The sequence below is a fragment of the Takifugu rubripes genome, chromosome 9 (genome assembly GCF_901000725.2).
Source record: "Takifugu rubripes chromosome 9, fTakRub1.2, whole genome shotgun sequence".
Classification (NCBI taxonomy): domain Eukaryota; kingdom Metazoa; phylum Chordata; class Actinopteri; order Tetraodontiformes; family Tetraodontidae; genus Takifugu; species Takifugu rubripes.
Window position 1 is genome coordinate 7,022,984 of NC_042293.1, and position 22,985 is coordinate 7,045,968.

A 22,985-nucleotide genomic window follows, 5' to 3' on the forward strand; every position below is an offset into this window, starting at 1 on the left:
ATTGAAAGGAAGGAGAAAAAGAAGAAGAAGAAAGGGGTCTGGAGCAGGATTCTAAAATTTTGGAAAAAGTGAACTCCAACACTTTTCCTTGCTTCCTGCCCTCAGTAGTTTTCCACTCTACCTGTCAGCCACTCCCACCTCATCAGGCCAACTCCACTCACCTGTCGGCTCCGCTGCAGCTCGTCCCAGACCTGCCTGTCTTCATCCTGCCCGCCTCGCCTGTTCCCCAGAAAACCTGCCTGCTTTCTGTCTCCGACCACGCACTCTGCCTCCGTGGCTCCAGCTATAATCTGCTTCCCCGGCTTCGACTCCTCTGCCTGGCCTCGACTCGTCTGCCGCTCGCCCCTCATCGGTACCTCTGCCTTGCCGCCCGGCTCTGGACCCCTCCCCTCGGCCGTTCCACAAAGAGTAAACCCATTCCCTTCCCCTAATCCTAAACCCAGAGACTCCTTTTGGGCCACTGGTCTGAAGAAGACTGTTTCGTGAAATCACGGGGCTTCATAAATGCAGAAGTTGTCCTGGAAAAAATGTTCTATGTATCTAATGGCTTTTAGTTTTTGGGGATTTTTTTATGCTGAAGTAATCCACAACATAATTGTGGGATCCTAAAATGAGTTTTTCCATTAATATTGTAATTCTATATTTTTAATAATTTCAGACTGTTCAAATTATTTGCATCTTTATTTAAAATGTAAAAAATGCAAACACTCTTTGAATCCAGCAGATGTAGGTGTTCACACCCCCATGTGTATCTGCTTTCATTTATTTTATGCATTCTGTCATTTTTGCCATTTTCTGTTATAATTAAAATACATTGATATTTTATTGTGCTAGCCATTTTACCATTCAATCAGTGCATCCTTTTAAGTCCATCTCCAGCAAAATGAACAATTACCGCAGAAATAGGACACACTGAGATTTTTCTAAATGTTGAATAGGTGTAATAAAATTAAGTTAGAGCAAATGAGTGGGACCACAGACGCTTCAACAAGACAGAAAAGTCAGAAAGTGCTTTCAGTTGATGTGTCGTAGGCACATTGGGGGTAGATTTCTGATGACTTAATTGCTGACATAAATATTCAACTAAAAGATTAAATACAATTGGAGAAAAACAAAACTAGCATTCCCACTAGCGCTGCTGTTATATTGGCTGGTTCTACAGAACACTGTCTTTGATCTGCTCTGATGATGAACGGTTAAAACTTTTAAAGCCTGACAAAACCATAAAGCCTTGTCAAAGCCCGACAAAAAAGGACATTAAAGGCACAACATCAAAGATTAAAACTCTAGTCCTAAACATAAATCCTAATATACTTAAACTATCTACTTGTGTTAGTAAAACAGCATAACAGAATAACATAGCAGAAGCTGCTAAAGTGATCTACATTTTAAACAAAAAAGTAAGAACAGGAAGACCAATGGAGAAGATACAGGAAGAGAACAAAAAGCTGCTGAGGTCAGTGACGGAGCTTCAACATGAAGTCAGGCAGCTAAAAGAACAGCTGGCTGAGAAGGACGAGCAGTTGAGCCGGACCACCAAAAGGCGCCAGATAAGAACAGTGGCTCATGTGGACACCCTGAACCAGCTGAACCAGACAAGGGCTGATCTCAAAGTGAGCCAAGAGAAGTGCTCTGATCTGGAGGAGAAGTTGCGCAGTGGAACCAATGACAGCCACCAGAGTCCGGAGCACGGAGACCACGTAGAGCTCTCCAAGAAAGAAGAGGCTCTGAAACTGCAATTCCGACAAAAAGAACAGCAAATGGAGGCGTGGATGAGGCAGAGGCTCATTGGCATGCAGGAAGAATTCCAGAGGAAGCTCTTGGAGGAGAGAGAGAAGGACCAGCGTGAGATGCGTGAGAGAGAGGAGAGACTGAGACAGCAGCTTGAGAGAGGGATGAGGGAAGAGAGGGACGACTGCTTGAAGAAGCAGCTGTCCACGTTGATCGAGTCCTGGCAGACCGAAGCTCAGCAGTGGAAAATACACCAGTCAGAGCTGGAGGAGAAACTCCAGGAACAAGAGACCCTGCGAAAACAGCAAGAGGAGGAGAGAAAGCAGGAAACTGAGCGCTTCCAAGAGAACTTCCAGCAGCTTTGGGTAAGCAGCCGCAGATTTGTTTGTCCCGTCACTCCTGGTTTTGGAAGTTTAAATGTGTGGATGTGAAAACTAAAACCAATTCCTCCTTTCATCAGAACTACATTGAAAGGAAGGAGAAAAAGAAGAAGAAGAAAGGGGTCTGGAGCAGGATTCTAAAATTTTGGAAAAAGTGAACTCCAACACTTTTCCTTGCTTCCTGCCCTCAGTAGTTTTCCACTCTACCTGTCAGCCACTCCCACCTCATCAGGCCAACTCCCCTCACCTGTCAGCTCCGCTGCAGCTCGTCCCAGACCTGCCTGTCTTCATCCTGCCCGCCTCGCCTGTTCCTCAGAAAACCTGCCTGCTTTCTGTCTCCGACCACGCACTCTGCCTCCGTGTCTCCAGCAATAATCTGCTTCCCCGGCTTCGACTCCTCTGCCTGACCTAGACTTGTCTGCCGCTCGCCCCTCATCGGTACCTCTGCCTTGCCGCCCGGCTCTGGACCCCTCCCCTCGGCCGTTCCACCAAGAGTAAACCCATTCCCTTCCGCTAATCCTAAACCCAGAGGCTCCTTTTGGGCCACTGGTCTGAAGAAGACTGTTTCCTGAAATCACAGGGCTTCATAAATGCAGAAGTTGTCCTGGAAAAAACGTTCTATGTATCTAATGGCATTTAGTTTTTGGGGATTTTTTTATGCTGAAGTAATTCACAACATAATTGTGGGATCCTAAAATGAGTTTTTCCATTAATATTGTAATTCAATATTTTTAATAATTTCAGACTGTTCAAATTATTTGCATCTTTATTTAAAATGTAAAAAATGCAAACACTCTTTGAATCCAGCAGATGTAGGTGTTCACACCCCCATGTGTATCTGCTTTCATTAATTTTATGCATTCTGTCATTTTTGCCATTTTCTGTTATAATTAAAATACATTGATATTTTATTGTGCTAGCCATTTTACCATTCAATCAGTGCATCCTTTTAAGTCCATCTCCAGCAAAATAAACAATTACCACAGAGATTCGCCTCAACATTGAAGGGAAAAAAAAGGTCACATGATCCTAATTTTTAAAATATTCCACTAAACTGTTGTGATCCAGGATTCCCGGTTGTGTTTTCCCTGCAGGGGGCGTGGTGGAGCCATGCTCCGGCCACCTGTTGGCGCACCTGCAGGACATCTGTGATCAGCCGCCTATTTAAGGTCTAAGACTCCGGCCTACCAGTGTCGGAGGCTTTTGTTTTTGTGACTTTGTATTTCTTGTGTCTCTGTTGGTTTTGAAGATTCTTATGATTTTTGTGGCTCCACGCTGGAGCTCTTTGTGTGCACCTGGAGGAAGAACTGTTGCTTCCCAGCAGTCCAGGAGGACTGTCCTTTTGTCTTTGTTTAATAAAACCAATTTTTGGACCTTTGATCACTGCGTCTTGCCTGCGTTCGGGTCCTGGACAACCACGCATCGTAACATAAACAACTTAATTGGTCTTTGAAAAAGCTTATTGTTACTAATTCAGTAGTTCCAGTTACTATCATAGACAGACAGATTATCATACTTAGGGGGTCGTCTAATCGTTAGGTCACATCTTAGTTATGCTATATATGCTATATATGCTATATAGGCCAAGGCTGCCAGGGTCCAGAAACATGATCACCTGACAGGCCTCTGTCACTCCACTGGGTCATGGTTTCCTCTCCTCTCCTTTCCTCTCCTTTCCTCTCCTCATCAAGCAGACTAGTTATGCTGATTCTTGTGTAGTTTTTCTGCCCCCCCCCCTATTTATTTACAGGTATCGCCGCCCTCGGAGCTGCATAATGACCTCCTGCCCCGCTGAAGTGATTGTACATCATATTTTTTGTGTGTGTTTCTGTGCTCTGTGCCTCTCCTCTCCTCTCCCTCTCCTCTCCTCTCCCCCTCCTTCTCCTTTTCCTCTCCCTCTCCCTCTCCTTTCCTCTCCTCTTTCCCCTCCTCCTCCTTCTCCTTCTCCTCTCCTCTACCTCCCCTGCACTCTACTTCTCCTCTCCTCTCCCCCTCTCCTCTCCTACCTATCCTATCTTCTACCTGTCCTCCCCCTTCTCCTCTCTCTTTACCCAGCCGGCCATCAGCAGGAGGGTCCCCCTACATGAGCCTGGTCCTGCTCAAGGTTTCTTCCTGTTAAAGGGGAGTTGCCACTGTTGCTTGTCTGGGGTCAGGCCCTGGGATTCTGGAAAGCGCCTTGAAACAATTTTGATTGTATAAGACACTATATAAATAAAGATTGATTGATGATTTTTAAGCTTACTATAGATACGCTGATCGGTACTGCATTGCAGTTTATTCTTGTACTCAAGATTTGTTGAAATCTATAGCGTTTAATGTACACAGGATAAAGGTAGAGACTACACTGTAGTACATGCATGATGACATCACACTGTGAAATCTCTGGTGTGGACTTTCCATTGTTCCTCTGCAGGTTCCCCCTCAGACACAGAAAACTGTCCCAAGGAGCACAGAGGCAACACCCATCAGGCAGCTGATCTTCAAACTAATTATCAGAAAATAACGCTGCAGTAGACGACTGTTCAACATACGATCACAACAGTTCTTAAGGCAGAAACATCTTAGAGAGGAAGATGAAGGATGAAGCAACGAGGCTCAATGTTGGAGAGGAACGATGAAGGCATTTAACGTAACACGTTCAACAACATCAGGTAGTATGTTGTTCTTTCCTGCCTGTACAGCCAACACATGAATGTTCATCTTGTGAGCTCATTTCATCGCAAATCTTAATTTACTATATAAGAAAAGACATCTGTAAATAATAATTAAAAAAGCACCTACACGGTACTGCAAAAACTTGGTGTTTCTCCTGTTATGCTAACTTAAAGGGGCATCATGGGAAATTATGTCACATGATCACATCACCCACACCCACATCTGTACAATAAAGTAGATTCAATGCCTTATAAATTGATTATTTAACTGGTATGGTGATCTTAGACTATTTTTGTCAAAATAGGGAATAAAATTGAGTTTGGCACAAAGTCTGGGGGAGACAGAACAGAGCGCACATCAATGTATGTGTATATTTTAAAATTACTTATGAAACTAGTAACGTTAATATTGTTAAAGTATGTATCTATTTTTTCCTTTTAAAATACATAATTGTAACAGTACATTTAGAATCAAAGACAGCTAAATCTAAATTTGGACATTTGCATCTTATTTATTCTTGTCACCCTCCAGGTGAAAGAAACCGCAATTGTGACCAGCAGGGGCAGCACCGGCCTCCAGTTCATTTGAAAGCCTGAGTCTTGGCATCAACCATCTGAACCGGAGGACAGAAAAGCCACTTTTGTTTGTAGTTGTATATCGGCCCCCTGCTGGGCAACATTCAGAGTTCCTGTCTGAGTTCTCTCACTTATCTGACTTGGTCCTTAGAACAGATAAAGTCATTATTATTGCAGACTTTAACATCCATGTAGATGTTGTAGATGACAGCTTTAGAAATATCTTCATTTCATTACTTGAGTCAGTTGGTTTCCTTCAACACATAAATCATGTCCTGAACCTTTCAGGGATAGATTAGATCACATGATCACTCGAGATGGTATCTCCTTAGCATCTAGTCTCCCTGTGAGGAATCCTGGAGTAACTTTTGACCAAAATCTGCCCTTTAACTCAGACATTAAATTAATCTCTAGAAGGGCCTTTTTTTTCCCACCCGAAAAACATCGCAAAGATCAGGAGTGTTTAATCTCAATTTTTCTCCGTTTCGAAAGGACTCCTCAACAACAGTTAATGCAGTATTCAGTGAATATTCTTATGATGTTTGACTGTCTGTCTGCAGTGGAAGGCACTCCCAAAAGAGGAGCAGACTCAGTATTATATAGAGGCTGAGAAGCAGAAGCTCCTCCACTCTCTGAACCACCCTGACTGGACCTGCAGAGATAATTATGTGTGTGCACCACTGGTGTTCAGATTCATCAAACCCACTGAAAACTTGGAGTCCTGACCTTCTTATCTTGATGTGGTGTGTTTGTCTGCAGGGCATATACAAAGCAAGGAGGAGGACACCTAGAACAACTGTGTCAGAGACCTCACATAAGGCCAAAGCAAATACAATAAAATCTCAAACACCTCAATATGTCATCTTGCCTTTATTTTCATATTATATGTTCTTTGACACAGATTTGGTGTTTAATGTGTCCCACAAGTTTACTTTTTACTTATTATAATGCTAATAATCAGTACATTGATGTTGTGGCTGCTGTAAGATTGGAAACAAGTGTGGAGTTACATATGTGAGAGAACAGAGTTTACTTTGAGAATCCGACTGATGCTGCTCCCATATTTGAGACCATCTACGTGGATTCCTGACCCAGACTATGTCCTGGCTGGGATTTTAAATACATAACAAAATTGTGTGCAACACTAGTGCAAATTTGTACCTTTTTAAGACAAATGTTAATTTGTGAGTCATCATTAACTTCTCCATAACTTGTCCACACCTGACACCAGTTTAAATTACTTTATTGCTCTTAGGAATGAAAAATGGTTGAAATTAAAGGTTTCTGTCTAACCTGCGTGCCAGAATATTTGAAACATTTATAAAAGAAATGAAAGAAATGTTTCCCTATAAACATGTTCAATTAAAATATCATGCAATCATGTTTAGGAGTCTTTAAATGGTGTGATATACACTGGTGCAATTGCAGCTACAATATTACTGATACATGATACTTTCTTTTTACAGGTTTAAAAAATAAAAGGCTGAAAAAAAGAAAATGAATTTTCCTTCTAGGTCGCAAGAAGGTTTAGTTCTGTAAAAAAAACTTAATGGCCGCTCTGTTATTTGCTTTCAAAAGTGAAAATTAATAACTTTAAGTTGACAACCTCCACATGTTTCCACAAAAAAACCTTTACAACCAGAGAGGGATTTGAAAAGACATATATTAAAATATCCATTGGCTTATTTCTGATCTTTTTCCTTGTCCACAAAGATGCAACTACACGACCAAGGATGAAACACTCCCAGAAACCAGCTGGCAGGCAAGTCTTCTTGTCCAAAATGCTGCCTGTGTCATCAGTTGGCAACAACAAGCTGCAGTCTGTGTGAATGGCACAAATAAAACAACGATGGAGTGATTTGGAATCTAACATCACAATGAAAGGTCGGGATTTTCTTTGGGTTTGTTGCCGTGAGTTCATTTGTGATGGCGGAAAGTTGGCACAGCAGGACTGGACCTGGTGGCAGTCTTATGCGGTGGAGTCATCGTCTGTTATGCTGGGATTTGGAGAATTCGAAGCCTCCTTGAACAGCTCGTCATCTTTCAGCATGCTCTAATGAATGGCAGAGAGGAACGTAACAGCACATCCGACAGCATCAATGAAGCAGGATGTCTAATGTGGTTCAAAGCGCGGAGTCTTACCGTCAGGTTCTGAATGCCCTCGGAGAACGCTCCGATCTGTCTGACTGTTCCCTCAGAGTCCTCCATCTGGAGAAACAAGAACCAACTCAGTGAAGAACCAACCATATACGTGAAAGATTGAGCTCAGCATCTAAATCCAACGAATGAATCAGCTCACCTGTTCAAGCCTGTCAAGGTCATCCTCATAGATTTGGAGCTCAAAGCCTTTCTGAAAGCTTCGTCCCTTTGGCATCTCCACATCCATCGGACAAACGTACTCCTCACTCTCATCCTGCTTCTTCTTCCTCAGACTGCCAAAGTTACCAAATGACAGTTTTCTAGGCTGGTGCACACAGACAGGAGGCAAAAAAGTTGTTTAGCATTTTATAATTCTCTTAGCAAAAGCTGACTCCTCTTGATGTTCCTGATATACTTCTCCTAGCATATAGCATTACCTTAACCTTGGTGGTAGCAGTAAGCAGCGTGTAGTCTGGGTTTTCGAGACACTCCTGTTTGTGCTGCTGGGCCTCTGAGCCAATCAGCAGGGTGAAATGGGTGGCGAGGTGGCGACGCAGTAGTGTCTTGTTAGGAGGAATGTTAAGCAGCAGGGCCATGGTCTCTACGTTGAACCGTGGCTCCAGAACCTGAGGAGAGAAATGGTTTTAGATGAGGAAATATTTAGGGGAGACTATCTCTCTGGGTGGCTCACCATCAATCCTCCATGAACACCACTGCCTCTCAGATTGGGAGCGTACTCAGCGAGATCCACGGAGCGCAGCCACTCCATCACCCTGTGGTTGGTCCACTGAGAAATCTCTGCTGGAGACATATTGTTCTGTTTGCACAGAACCGAAAAAGAAAGGTTAGAATGTGGCTTTGAGAACAAAGCTTGAAAGCCTTTTAAAAATCAGTTATATGCACCTCATCAGATGGCCTTCGACGCAAGCAGTTTGGCTCATAGTTGTTCAGTCGGAGGACTTGGATAGCTCTCTTGATGCTCAGGTGATGCAGGACACTTCCCACTTTCAGAGAAAGGAGGTCATCCTGAAGGAAAAAGTTAAGTCATCAGTGATCTGCTAGACAACTTATGACAGTCTAGAGAATATCAGTGCGCAACTGAGCAAATTCCTCAGTCCTACTTATCCTTAGGGTCCTCGGAGACCGAGACACTCACCACTGTCATGTAGTGCAGCATGCGGCCATCAACCCTCGCCTCATCAAACTGGGTTTTATACTGAGGAAGGCCAATGTCATCCAGCCACCCTGGGCAGAAAGACAGTGCGTAAAGAACAAACCAAGGTCTGGAAGTCCAACAGTGTGTTGCAACAAGCAACAAGCTACTCACTCATCACCCAGTTGTAGTCCAGCTTTCCCTTGTTTTCCTCTTCCTCTGAGCCGAGGGCCTGCAGAGCCAGTTGCAGCTTCTTTCTGTGCAGTGGATGCTTGATGCCTAGTTCCTAAATGCCACAAAAAAAAACTGATTCAAACCAAAGCATCCCTGACGTGCGTCGACTAACCTGCTTTACTTCATCTCACCCTCTCGAGGTCCGTTTGCGAGGCCTGTAGAAGAGTCTGACCAGAGGAGATCCACACACGAGCCATGTTGACATACAGACCGAGACCCTGCTCCTGCAGCCAGTCACACACCTGATCCTTGGACCAGCGTGCAAACGGAGCATCGACGTCGCTAGAAAAACAATAAAAAGTTACCGAAATCTCATCCTGGGGCTCATTTTAAAGCATGGAGGCAGACTTACTTATTGGCTCTCTGAAAGTCACGAGACCATCCCAGTCTAGGCCCTGCGGTGGCTCGCACGCCGCCCCTCTTAAATTCGCCTTCTGCGAGGTTTTCGTCCAGGTTGAATGTAGTAGACTGGCTTCTTTTCAACCTTAAATGGGAAATTCAGACCCACACAAATAAATACAGGGAAAAAACACGCGATTATTTGCATTGATTATAATTTACAGGTGTCATTATAGTATTTTCTACTCACTTGCCAAATATTTTCTTTATTCCTTTGGATTTTTTCTTGCTATCTGGAGACGTAGGGAGTGTGTGGGTGCTGTCGCTGTTCTGCGACCTCTGAGGCAGCCCGGCCAGGTCCAGATGGTCGGTGCCTTGACATTCAGTTTCGGCTATACGACAAAAATGCCCACAGAAACTCATCAAACTCACGGCCACCAGTGTGACAAGATGTGCATAGTTCAGCGAGACAGCGTCAGCAGAAAGAAACCAGAAAACAATCTTGCATGCATGGAAGAGAAGCCTCCGACACCTGAAATAAACAGGAAGTTTATTAGTGGCTTTTTAAGAGGAACTTTGTCAACATCCAAATAAGTCTCGTTAGTTGATAAGCTGGATCTGAAAAAGATGTTCTATGGAAACAGGTGAGTATGCTCGCACACAACACATGCAGAGGCTCACAATGAGGTGAATGAACATACAAGAAGGCTCTGTATGTTCCAAGTAAACAAACAATAGGAGCAGGTGAAAATAGCACAACTGCCTGAGACCTGCAGTGACACAGTGTCATTAAACAGGACATTAGCTCAATGGATGAATATAGAAAAGGTAGACGTAGGAGATTATTCAGTAGTTTGTGCTTTTTGTCTGGAGAACTACTGCAATACCATAATGACCTGTGGTCTATACTGTACCTAGCATGGGCGCGCTTGCACTCCGGCTGCGGTCTTCATTTGTAAGAAAGCACACACACAGATACAACAGGGTCCAACAACACAAAACAAGACAAACGGCAGAAATTATGATAACAACAGGATTGGACAGGTTGAACAGAGGTACACTAAAAAAAAAGCACACACTCACACACACACTCTCTCACACACACACACACACACACACACACACACACAGGGTGTACATAATTAAATGGGACCGGAGTGTGTGTGGGCTGCAAATTATGGTCTTGAGGAATACAGTAAATTCTATGGGTGTGCCTTAGGAAAGTAAAAAATGCTCAAAGGAACAGAGCTCAAATAAATATTTCCATCGTTACAGTACATTAGTGTCTTTTATATCATAGAATGCAGCTATCTCAAGGTGTACAGTACATGCTTACCAAGGTTAGGGGTACTGGAGGGCTTCTTGCCTCCTCGGATCTTGAAGAAACCCTTTCCAAAAGATGAACGAGCCTTTTTTGAGCCAAAGCCATTTTCCTCCATGGTGGCACTTGTAGACAGTGTGGCAGAAGGACACAAGGGTGGCTTTTCGCTGGTTTTACTGATTTCTTCATTCATATTCTGAGACAACAAATACTTGTTAAACTTACAAAAATAGCAAATATGGGGCTTAAAGCTTTCATTTAATTATACTGTATCATAATTTGAAATTATGCGGGAAAGCTGAAAACAACTTGTTTTTAAGAGTTAGCAATTACCTTTTGATTATTCCTCTTTTCTAGGGTCTCCATGTTCTCACAGTCAGTGTTTGTGTCCTCTGGTTTGCTGGAAAGACCAACAAAAAATGTGGAAAATCAGTCTTCACTGCAGCCAGTGATCTCATGATTGGCGTCTGTGCATCATACTGATGAAAAATGCCTGTTTATCTGATTTGGTGACAGACTTCTACGTTGTGTAGATGCTGCTAATGTGCTATTTATGTCCAATGATCATCAGCAACTGATGCATCTACTCGAACAACATGTCAACATCAGCCAAATGACATAGTTCACAGCAGTATGAGTGCGACTGTGCGACAGTAGGTCTTTTTACCTTTCTAAATCTATCTGTGCTGACTCAGAGATTTGCTCTGGATCTGAAGGGATGGGTGTGCGCGAAGGTGCCTCATTCAGTCCGTTCAGGTTCTCCACCTAATCGCAGACAGCAAAAGGAAACATTTAAGAAAAAAAATAATCTGAAATGCTTTTTAAAATTGTCTAGCCTATTTCACAGTGTACAGCAGCCTAATTCAGCTTGGCTGATAGGCGATGTGATTAAAATAATTGGGTGTCAAGTCCATCAACACTTTTCAATTGTGGCAAATTTATGTGAGCTCTTTCTTCTACTGAGCATGCTAGTTTGAGAGAGAGCTGCTCCGGCTACAGCAACCGTTCTACAACACTTTTGAGGCTACTTTGGCAACTTTCACACTGCACAAACCTCATCACAACTCATTTGCATCTGCTCAACATCTGTCACGTCCTGATTTTCAAACTCCACGGACGCAGAGTCGGCTGGCAACAAACTGTTCCCCTCACTTTGGCCCTCGACGTACTCATTATCTTTGCCTTTCTCTGCAACAGACAACGGTGATGTGACTTAAAAAACTGAAACAAAACGTGAGTAAATGTGAGTCTTCTCACCTTTCTTTGCTTGTACCGACATCACCATGTCCTGAACTTTCTTGTAGCGCAGCAGCGACTGCTTCAATTCATCAATCTTGCGATCCTGCAACATGTGCATCGTCCAACACAACATGAGGTTCATGGCAAAAACAAATAAACCAAACAAAAAAAAAAAACCTGAATCGTCCACTGGGACGCTTTAAAAGTACCTTCTCTTCGTTGGCTATCATCAGTGATTCAACTGCCTTTTTCATCCTCTGCACTTCCACATCTAGTCGCAGAAAATAAAGGAAATATTACACACACAACTGTGGTGCAAGTTGTGGCATTGACACCATAATATAGCAACACAACAGCAGCAGCCATATCCAACTGATTGTACCATATCTTGGTTTGACCAGATGTTTGGCTAATCACATCATCACAAGCACATGTACGGTAGCTTCAAGACAAACAAAGTGAACACAACATGAGGGTCTGTTCCATAAAGTAAGTGTATCAAATTAGTGTTCCTGCAACAGGCACAGAAACAAATGTATTTGGCACACTCTTGTTGCTCCCATGTTATCATACAGAATCTGCTGTATAGATGTTTAGTTTGTACAGCAATGTATGGGAGTGTTGAGGGAATCTGTGGGTTTTACAGACGTCCTTGGGTGTTCTGCACTAACAGTGATCTCTGTAATGACTTCAAGGAACATCTCAACGGCGTGTCTGATGATCTGAATGCCTGTCCATAACACTGGAAAGGAAAACACATCCAGGAGGCTTTACGTGACTCTACTGGATGCTATTTACACAAACTGAGATGGCATTTACAGGTCTGTGACCAGCGCTTCCATAAAACCGATCCTCTCTAGTCACATCTGGAACCCTGCCCAGTTAATCTGGTCACCAGATGATGAGGATGGAATGCACATTTGCGATGAGAAACTGTTTGGCTTTTTTGCCGTGCTCTCTTTTCCAGTGAGTCTTTTTTGACTACTTATTAAGAGAAATTTAAGGATGACAGATTTTCATTCACAATTTCATTTTAAATTCATGTCACTGCCCAGTCACTAGATTTGAACCAAACCACATAAAAAAAACCTGAGCTGTTGTTCACTACTGTGAGGGACTGTGGGAATTTATCAAAAAGAAGAAAAAGAATAATCTCTTAACAAAAATAGACACTGTGTTTGATAACTATCCAAAATTGAGTACATGTTTAATCGGAGCGCGCTTTATAGAACAGGCCCTAGGACACTAAATGTCTGGGACACAGAGGCATACAGGAGAAAATTACTGTTGGACGATGGAGACAGAAGAATGAACAAGCAGCTGAAATAGTTAGGACACACTGCAAATCATTCCTCATTCACGATGAAGACAAGAGCAGACATTCCTCGCGGCTGATCGGTGGTGGACATTAACACGTACAGTGGGAGGTTTATGTTCCGTCTTTGTTTTTTCCCTCTTTAAGTTGGACAGCAGTTAAAGGGCTTGATGAAGTGCTCTGTGGTCAGGTATTAGCACTCTGATGGGTTATAATGGACAAGCAGAGTTCACATGGCTCATGCTCGTTCATGCAGACAAGGGTTGAGATGAGTGCAGTCGTAAAGTGCAGTAATGAACAAAAGCATAAACCCCCCTTACGTTTCTCTTTCAGCCTCTTTCTAAGAGTTTCATCTGGATGAGAGACTAAACAGGACAAAGAATTATGAAAAAAAGAATGGATGTCTGGTGTGTTTCTAAACACAAGCTTGAAAAAAACCACTCAGTTAAATTAAGTATATAAATGAATGCGACATCAAGCACCGGGCATGCTCTCCAGCAAGAGTTGAGATGTCTTTCCCACCTCGCTCTGTGGGCTCGGCACCGCTGGAAGCTATGGATTTGTAGCTTGTCTCATCCTGCAATCTCCGCATCTCTCCGTCTTTACCCTCCAGCTGCCTCCTCAGCACGGCTAACTCCTCCTGACCAACAGAAAAGAACAGAGTGAAGACATTTTCAACCCAGACGCTGCCACCCACTCCAAGTCTTCCCACAAATCCACCACAGCACAAAGGTTTGCTCTGAATGGTAACATGTGGTAAGCACTAGTGTCTAAAAGCACTAGAGGTTTATAGGTGTATATAAAAAAGACAGAAGCCATTATCAAAAGAAATACCGGTTTTTGTGACCAGAATAGAAATTAGGCCTGTAAATTAAACACCAAAAATAGATGATAATGATAATCAAGATAATTGGGAGAGAAGGGGAAGTAAGACAGATGAAAAAAAACACCAGGAAAAAGAATGGGCCAACTCTTGAAAAGAACCTAAAATTAACAAAATACATGTGGTCGAAAATACCAGATGTGTTCCCTTTTACACTTTACTAAAATACACAAATTTATCTAATGAGTTGATACCTTAAACTATTTTTCTTTAAAAAGAACATTCCCACAAAAGAAACTGCAACTTGCAAATCACATTCTAATGAAATTTTCCTCTTCAAAAAACAACCCAAAACAGAAATTGGGCTGAAGGGAGAGGTCAAAAACCATAATCATACAGCAGGCAGGAAAGGCATCATGAGAAAAGCCAACCTTCGCTGCTTGGAGTTTGTGCTCCTTCCTCTCTTTTTCATACTGCATCTGGCCCATTTTGATTTTCAGGCTAGAAAGCTTGGCCATTAGCAGCTATCAGTAAAGACAACCAAGGAAGAGAGAGACAATACAGACCGAGAGGTGAAAGATAGAAGGAGAATACTAAGATGAATTTAACAGCAACATTAATAATCCCATTAATAATTCAGCATTATGAATAATCCCTGTCGCCCAGGAAAATGGCAAAGATGAGGCAGCAGCTCAATCTGATCGAGACCCGGGTCCTTTGGTATGAACAGATACAGTAAGATGACATAAGCAACGAATGAGGGAAGCTGATTCACCTGCAGTGTTTCAGAACCCAGAGAAGAATTAGCAGAGTTAGCTCAGGCAAGGAGGAAAGTGCCTGGAAGTGTTAGCGTGGTAGTTGTGGACGGTTCAGGAAATAATATACGTTTACACTTGAAAACTCACCTTTGTGGATTTAAGTTTCTTTTCGTACTGTAGTTTTTCGTTCTCAAGCTCTGTGATTCTGTACCGTAATTCATTAATTTCAAGAATGAAATCCTGAAAAACACATCGCAAAGCAGGAAAAAAGTCAAAACAAGGTTTTAGTTGCATGTAAGGTTGTAATTGATAAGTACATAAGTGAAAATATAATACATTTTAGACTGGAATGAATTCCTTGACAACAGATGATACAAAGGGGCAGTGATGGGATGACAGGAAGTAGCCGACAGTAGAAAAGTGATTTATATGCAGTGAGGCGGAACACAGACAGCAGCTTTTTTGTTCTAGTGATGTGGAAGAGATGGCCTCCGCCTCCCAGTAACAACATGACATGTTTGACTGCTTTCCAAGTATTTGGCTCGCTCCATAGAGGAGAACTCACTCCATTCCTGCAAACTAGTGCTTTATATCTCAATGTTTGCACACGCTTTGGCCAAGCGGCATGAAATCAATGCGGTTTAGAAATAAAAAGAGATTTTTTCTCCCATATACTTTCATCACAAGTACTGGAGGAAGGTTTCCCACAAGAGTTCAGGATTGTTTCTTGTTTCGAACTTCTGACTTTGCCTCTTAACAAGACACAGCTGTTTTGAGACAATAGCAATGTATTCCCCCTCTCTGGTGTAAAGCTGTGTGTGTGTGTGTGTGTGTGTGTGTGTGTGTGTGTGTGTGTGTGTGTGTGTGTGTGTGTAAACAAAGAGGAGGTCTACTCCGAGTCTACATACCTCACTGTCCCTTAACCTGTCAAAGTCAAACCTGTCCTTCCCCATGCTGTTCAATTTCAGCTTTAAATTGGACAGCTCAGACATAAGTTCCAACTTCTGGGTCTCCAGCGCTGTTCTGCAGAGCAGCTCCTATAGAGACAGATAAAGACCATAACAGAAGACATTTGCTGGGTGGTTAATATTAACAGTGTAAATGGCACTAACAGTATAACTACTGGTGATGTTGTAAATCATTAAAATAAACATGACAAGGTTTACGCTCAAGTTAACTTGCTTCAGTTATGATATTACAAATGGATTATTAGTCAGCCTATAGGCATCCAACTTAAGTTCACTATGTCTGACAAATGCTACATAAGCAAAACCTTCCCACCACCTATAACAGGCTTGATTATAGTTTTAAATATCCATTTCTTTGGTGTTGGCCACTCATAGTGTATATTTAAAGAAACAATTTGAATCATCTTATTTTAGACAGGATTAGAAGTGTGCAGGTGTTAAAGCGGTTAAACACACCTGTTGCAGCAACTCCTCAGTGGCGTTGCGTTTGTCCCGGTGTTCATCCAGACACAAGTCCAGGTCTCGAATCTTCTCTCCCTGAGCTTCTACCTGGTCTGTCAGCACACTAACCTACATAGAGCCAAACTTGTAATGTAACCATTAAAGTATAACACAGAGCTTATCTCAGTGTTGTGTGACAAGTACCTGAAGGATCAGAGACTCTTTATCGCTCTCTAGTCGCGACAGCCTTTCCTGATACAGGTCACTTCCACTCAGAGACATGTGCCCATTGGACTGTAGGCAGAGAAGATTAAATAGATTAAACACACTAAATCAATTGTGAAAGATAAAGAATGCAATTTCTATTTATAATCATTACAGCAATAACATACACACGCTTGGAAAATGTTGGAGTATTGTTAAAAGGCTTCAGTAAAGAGCTTTAAGAGGCTCAGATGAAATGCCTCACATCAAAGTGTAGCTGCAGAGACTACCTTGCGCAGCATAAACACATCCTTATATGGCAGAGAGCAGAACTCATTTTCAGGCTGCTGTACACAGAGTCAGTTATAACATTACCCAAAAACTCTGGCATTTATCTGGCCGACATCCCATCACTTTGAGAAAACACCGCTGTGGTTCCCAAGAAGTCAGCATGTTTCTCACAGCACGCTGGCCGTGACACTGACAGCAACACAAGAGCCCAAGACGGGTTCACTCAGCAAATGCAGAATGGAGTGAAATGTGGGAGAAGGAGAAACGAGAAATCAAGAAGTCCTGCGACACACAGCTTCACATCTTACAAGATGCCCGTGGATCCACCCGCCCAGGCTTTCAGCGGTGGAATCAGGGATCTGGCAGCGTAGACTCTCCCTCTCCTCCGTGTCCATCACCTCAAGAACACTCCTCAGCTCCTCCAAAAGGTGAAGAGCTCTCAGGCTGCCCATGAAAGGAGAGGTGGGTGACTGGCAATCAAACATGCCATTGGAGTAGTCCAGAGTCTTGGAGCCTGGGGCACACAAATGATTTACCATTAGAAACATTAATGAGCAATACCACCTATAATAATGCACAGATAATAATGCACATTGTCACACTCATGTATTAAAAAGCATTATGCTCGTCCTATAATTGTGGCAGATTTTTTCTTTTGCTACGGCCCAGAACGTTCTTTCACTGGTGTACGGCACACATTTATCACATATCGACATCATCTCAGTGAATTGATCTGCAGATCAGGATTGAATGACATCTAGTTTAAACATTACCTGCTATAATCCCGTCCATCTGCTCCAGGGCTGCTGCCAACATGTCACTGGCATCGGACATCATCTTTTCTCACAAATAAACCTGGAAAGAATTGTAAAATATGCAGCTGTTTACAGTGGGGATTATTTATTTAACATCTAAGTAATCTATGCTATGTCATAAACACCAAAGAATAAAAGAATCAATTAAGACACAAATAAATGTACAATTATCTGGGTAGTATTGTACTGTATGGCTGCTAATCCAGCAGCATAAAGGACAGGTATTTGATATCATATGGATGTGTACATTCCTTTGTTTGAAATGCAGATAGGGAGCAGAATCAGCCCAGTAAACCGATTACAGAGGTGCTCAGCTTTTCATTTTGTGATTACAAAAGGTTCAGACGCAGGAATTAGCCTGTCAGCTGCAGTAAATCAGAACCATCCAAGCCGAGTTATGCTGGAACCAAAACTCCAGTTGAACTCAGTGATGGAGATATTTTAATTAAAACCAGCACGAGTGTGACAAATAATGCATATCAGCATGTCCTTTCAGCAGGATTGGCTTTTAAAATGCCAATTCTAAGACACTTAAAAAGCCTCAGCTGTGCATGACTCTCCACTCGTGCAAAGGCCTCTTCCTTTAATAGGTGGCCTTACATCCTGGGAGTGCCCACACAGGCACACAACACAGTATTCAAACTTTATGGAAACCGCCCAAAGTGAGAACACCGTTACTTCAACATTCCTGCGGCAACATTTTCCATTATGTGTAAAATAAATATGCCATAAAACAAAGGAGAAAGTTTAGAGTTTAGATATAAGATACATTCCAGAATTGCGTCTACAGACAGTTTACATTCTCCCTTTGGCATTTAAAATGTTTTTAATTTGGTTAATGTGGGACATGCTGAGGGGGCATCTAAAAAAAAAAAGAAAAAAGACACACACACACAGCCCCACCTTAAAACCCTCAGCTTTTTCTCTGATTGGTGTAAGACAAATACAGACAGGGCTAACAGTCTTCTTTTAACAGACAGACTTGAAACACACCTGCCCAGGACCTGATAGCTGTTGTCCATGTGTCACTCATTGCTAAAAAGGGATTAAGACCCTGTCTCAGCACTTCCATGATACCACCTTGCATTTGGTGGACATAACGGTTTCAAATCAAATGTATAATTACAGAGAACTGCAGTCTTGTCCTCGAGTCTTGAGATGCCTTCATGGCAAGCCAGTTAACAATAGAACACTGTGGAGCCTTTGGAGATGGTGCCCTGGCCTGTGCTGGCTCCACGAAACAAAAGCAGGGTGACAGAGGGCTGACACAGAGGGTCCGCTCCTCTGCTTTTCTAATGAAACCCAAAAGATCTGGGTTTAAATTGTGTAATAAGCAGATTTTTTCTGAGATGAAAGATCTTTGTTACACTTGTATCCCTACACAGAATACTATCAATTGAGATCAGAAAACAGTATTGCAGAGACACTGCTCAAAAACAATGAATCCCCTTACAGTGTATCCAAGTACCACAGTAGCTGAAAGTACCACTTTCACCACAGAGACTATTGTCTGGGGGGGGGCCTGCAACACTACAGCACATATGGCATTTACAATGGCACTTCCCTATAAAATCCTTTCTGACTAATGGCCAAAACAAATCTGAGGGAGACGAAAAGAGCGATTAAAAAAAGCATTCTTGCCCTTTGGTATTAGAAGCCAGATAATTCACGGAGACATGAACAGAATAATGAATACAAAGCAGCGAGAGCACTACAGCGTCTTTTCAAATCCTTCATCTCTGCTCCCTTCAGGCGCGGAGAACCATCCTGACCCAAAGAAAGCTCCAATCTCCTAAGGATAAAAAAATAAATAAATACCATTTTGTAATTACTCGATAGCCAAGGCCAAGTTAACTATGCTCTTGGATACACAGGAAATGGAAAATAAAATGGAGGCATCAGGGCCACTTGTCCCAAAAGGGGGGGTGGAGTGTTCACAGCGGGGATCCGACGGGCTTCAGCAGTTTCTGTTGACGTACTGAAAGCCTGGCATTTGTTGGTACAGGAAAGATGTTTCAACTGCAAAATGTGCACAGGTTCGAGGATAAATTGAACTTTGGCAGGATCCAGATCGTGCATATTCCTGACGTTCGCAGGTGTTTGAAACTTTCAGGTTTTGGCAAAAGGTGGGCCATCAGTTGGTCTTGTGACAGGCTAATGTTGTTGTCTGCACGTTCAAGGGAAGCATAAAATTAGGGAGTGTGGTTAGTAGACCGTGTCTCCACATGCATTCAGGGCATTCGTCAACAGCCTGCAGGGCGCTACTCTAGAATAAACTGCAGCTATTTCCAACCTGAGTGAGCAAGCAGAACACATCACCACCAATATTACCTAACCACGCAATCAGACCATTACCATTACAATTACACAAACCCATGCATTACAAGATTGACTATTTTATCTAGGAAATTATGCTATATGCTGCATGCAAAGCATTACAGGAAGCCTTAAATGTGGCTGCATATCAGTCATGTTGCAGCTGCACCATTTACATCCAGAATCAACTTTTAAAAGAACCAGCACTGACATTTTCAGCAAAATGAGCTTAACAAAGACGGGTGCAGGCGTGGCTTGGATGGTTTGGTGTGAATCACAGCAGGCTGGGGGGTGTAGGAGGACCTGGGCATTTACTGTTGTTGTGACTACCTGGCTGGTGTAACAGTAAAACAACCACATTCCTCTGGCGTTCTATTCTAAAGTCAAGAAAGGAGGAATGCGGTGCAAAATGTGGCCCCGGGGGACGTTTAAAGAGTGAACAGCGGTTACACATTTGAGAGGTGTCTCAAAATCAATAGCAAAATCCCATTTAAGTGATTTGACAATATAGTTTATTACTGCAGAGAAATAAGGAGAAAAGCCTCAAACCGGGACTTTTCTGTTGTGTTTGGAGGATTTAGATCTGCATTTAAGTCAGATGACGTATGGAAAGTGGAGTAAAAAGGTGAGGGACGACGTTAACTCCATTGTTTTTGCTGTTTTTTATAGTCTGCAGCTTCGGTAAATATAGAAAATATCATTAAACGGACTTTCTGACGCCACGTCGAGACGCTTGGTCGCAAAACCTCACCGTAACAAGCGGAATAAGGTGGCTATCTGGTGGAATTCACGGTGACACGTTAGCAAAGTTGTAGACAATGAAAGAGAAGAGTTGTTCTGGGCAACACGGGAAGGGTTAACTTTATCCAACTTGCGGAGGGTGAAGACACCGTGGATGGTACAGAGGCACCGGTTCTAATGCCCAGTCAGAATCACTGCATAACCCATCACTCTGTATAAACCTAAAAAAACATTGGGGATAGTCCACATTGACCATTGCGGCTCGTTTCTTTCCGACTATCCACTCAAGTTTGCTGGGAATATTGTCCAAACTCGGCCGATACGTAACGGACTCACTTACCGAAACTTTCCTCAAGGAAAACGTCTCCGTGACTGCGGCCTGTTTGTAAAGCTCGACGGTGTTTTCGTGTCAGAGATTCTCTGCGACCAATATAACCCTTCGGGAGCCCACATTTCTACGCCATGATGTCGAAGTGACAAGATTGTAAGAAAACTTAGGACGTGACGCGGCCTGGAAAATCCCGCCCCTGCCTGGATTGGCCTGGAAGCAGGAAGATGGTGGCAGTGCTGGTGCGTTCAAAGGTCGCGGTAAAAATGGGACAATTAAGCAGTCCAGGAAAATCAATAAATAAATCCCCAAACAAGTCAGGATTACGGTATATAAAACAGATGCTCTTTTGTTTATTTCTGCAGAATCTGGCAGCTTCAATTCACAAATCTATATCATTCAACAGTCTACACAAGAGAAAAATACAATTTAAAGAGAAAGTTACACTTGGCGGCACGATTTCGACATTTAATACGATAAAAAAGAGACTGAAACACTTTTACTTCAAACTCGATATGCTACGTCTTGTTAATCATTGTTATTAATGACTTTAGCAAACAAGCCACAGACGTCAAAATCTATACAATGGTAGCGATTAAATTTTACTGTGACAACAAAATACATAAAAACCCAAATAACCAAAAATAAACGTTAAATAAAGTTATAGCAAAAAAAAAAAATAGAAAAACTTTCACAAGGCAACTTTGAATGCACTTCCCATTCTATTAACAGTGTAATAAACCATTCTACCAAATTGTTTTGGTGCTTAGAATTTACACTCCATGATACAGGCAATCATTTCAGAACTATCGAAGCTGAGTTACAGCATCAACGTCTGTATATCCTGAATCCAAACATTAATAGAGTTCTTTTGAGGTCAACCGTGGATCCCTAGAACAGCATCCCTCCTTAGGGGCCTCTCCACTTTCACAGTAGTGGGATCACATTCCAGCATCTCCCTGATCCAGTCATCATCCAGTGCTCCTTCAATGAACTCCTCCAGACTGATGATGGCTACAGAATATAACAACAAATAATTTATCTAAGTGCTGCAGGTATTGGTGGCAAATTATATTCAAGTACTGCACAGAGACATGTTATTAACACAAAGCTTCCTCACCGTTGTTGTCTCTATCCAGTCGTGCGAATACCCTGTTGGTGCATTCTTCAGCAGTAAGTGGATTTGGTCTTGTTAAAGCAGCAGCCAAACTCATCTTATAAACAGCCTGTCAATGTAATATACCATCATTTGGACCGAGAGGCAGCACTTGTGGTATGTGTGTAGTAAATTCGACATGCTTGCCTCATTTATAAAGCAAAAGCCTCACACATACCTGCATGATCTCCAGCATTTCTTGCCTGGTAATTCCTCCATCTCGGTCCTTGTCATAAAGTTTAAATGACCAGCGCAGCTTCTCCACTGCTGAACCTTCGATCAGCATGCTGATGGCCATGACATACTCCCTGAAATCAACCACCCCATCCTGTGGGAAGCAACCTCCATAAAACTCGCTGTCCACATTTCCACATTAACAGCTTTTATTCAATTTGTCAGTTTCTCACCCCATTATTATCTAGCGTGCGGAATATCTGTTTCGCATACTCAGCTGACTCCTGGCCGACGGTTCCATCGCAGAAATGCCTTTGGAACTCGTGAAGAGTGATCAGTCCACTTGGACATTCGTTGATGAACTTTCTAAAGTAGGACAAGAGAGATAAACTGTTGTGATAATATTGATTGGAGGGTCAGGTATGAGGTAGAAGTAGCATCCATCTAGGAATTACATGAATTATGCTTAAACCACCGCCACACTGTTAAGATTACACATTCCAAAAATCGTATTAATGTCCTGACAAATGTTTGAAGCAAAGAACTCAAAACAGGGACAGGAAACTTAGCCGTTTTTCATTATGACCGTCCCCTTTAATAAAACGGGTAATTGTGGCCTGACTACAGACAGCATTGATTTTTTTTTTTTAAATGTAGAAATGTAAAAAGTCTTACCTAAACCACTCATACAGCTCTGTAACATAAGACTCCCCTCTTCTACAGGGCAAGGTGGCAGCCTGACCCATTTTGTGAGGGAACAGCAGCAGCTCTGTATTCACCTTAATATAAGGGACAAATCCCAGCTTATGCGGTGCTTTAATTGCTCCAAACTGCTACCATGTCACATTTCGTAAATTACACTTGTTAATCCGCTCACTGGGGGGAGGGT

The 22,985-nt window shown here is 42.5% G+C and overlaps 2 protein-coding genes across 5 annotated transcripts; both read right to left on the reverse strand.

Annotated features, from left to right (window-relative positions):
- Nucleotides 1-6,195: 6,195 nt before the first annotated feature.
- ppfibp1b (PPFIA binding protein 1b) lies at nt 6,196-20,979 on the reverse strand. 4 transcript variants are annotated; one of them, XM_011607162.2, is made up of 27 exons: nt 20,779-20,979; nt 17,340-17,421; nt 16,875-17,080; nt 16,276-16,365; nt 16,087-16,200; nt 15,571-15,699; nt 14,810-14,902; nt 13,604-13,721; nt 13,402-13,446; nt 11,976-12,037; nt 11,785-11,869; nt 11,582-11,715; nt 11,195-11,292; nt 10,861-10,927; nt 10,543-10,723; nt 10,121-10,153; nt 9,457-9,598; nt 9,220-9,351; nt 8,999-9,149; nt 8,808-8,919; nt 8,637-8,725; nt 8,384-8,506; nt 8,172-8,297; nt 7,918-8,106; nt 7,641-7,805; nt 7,484-7,549; nt 6,196-7,394 (listed from the first exon to the last, which is right to left on the reverse strand). In XM_011607162.2, exons 2-27 carry the CDS (start codon nt 17,401-17,403, stop codon nt 7,311-7,313), a joined length of 2,898 nt encoding a protein of 965 aa, XP_011605464.1. In that variant the 5' UTR covers nt 17,404-17,421; nt 20,779-20,979; the 3' UTR covers nt 6,196-7,310. The 4 variants fall into 4 exon arrangements, with proteins under 4 accessions (XP_011605464.1, XP_011605466.1, XP_011605465.1 ...); XM_011607164.2 differs by lacking the exon at nt 13,402-13,446; XM_011607163.2 differs by lacking the exon at nt 10,121-10,153.
- Nucleotides 20,980-21,018: 39 nt separating this feature from the next.
- LOC101065430 (guanylyl cyclase inhibitory protein) lies at nt 21,019-22,849 on the reverse strand. Its single transcript, XM_003967308.3, has 5 exons — nt 22,772-22,849; nt 22,330-22,462; nt 22,101-22,250; nt 21,887-21,992; nt 21,019-21,780 (listed from the first exon to the last, which is right to left on the reverse strand). Exons 1-5 carry the CDS (start codon nt 22,840-22,842, stop codon nt 21,644-21,646), a joined length of 597 nt encoding a protein of 198 aa, XP_003967357.1. The 5' UTR covers nt 22,843-22,849; the 3' UTR covers nt 21,019-21,643.
- Nucleotides 22,850-22,985: the final 136 nt, after the last annotated feature.

Bases quoted from the DNA above. Each gene is read 5' to 3' on its own strand.
- LOC101065430 (XM_003967308.3), bottom strand. From the start codon at position 22,842: ATGGGTCAGGCTGCCACCTTGCCCTGTAGAAGAGGGGAGTCTTATGTT. The intron at 22,251-22,329 runs GTGAGAAACTGA...TGCTTCCCACAG, and splicing joins GCACGCTAGATAATAATGGG to GATGGGGTGGTTGATTTCAG. The intron at 21,993-22,100 runs GTATGTGTGAGG...TTACATTGACAG, and splicing joins AAATGCTGGAGATCATGCAG to GCTGTTTATAAGATGAGTTT.
- ppfibp1b (XM_011607162.2), bottom strand. From the start codon at position 17,403: ATGATGTCCGATGCCAGTGACATGTTGGCAGCAGCCCTGGAGCAGATG. The intron at 14,903-15,570 runs GTATGTAGACTC...TGTGTTTTTCAG, and splicing joins ACAGGTTAAGGGACAGTGAG to GATTTCATTCTTGAAATTAA. The intron at 7,806-7,917 runs GTAATGCTATAT...TGTGTGCACCAG, and splicing joins CTGCTACCACCAAGGTTAAG to CCTAGAAAACTGTCATTTGG.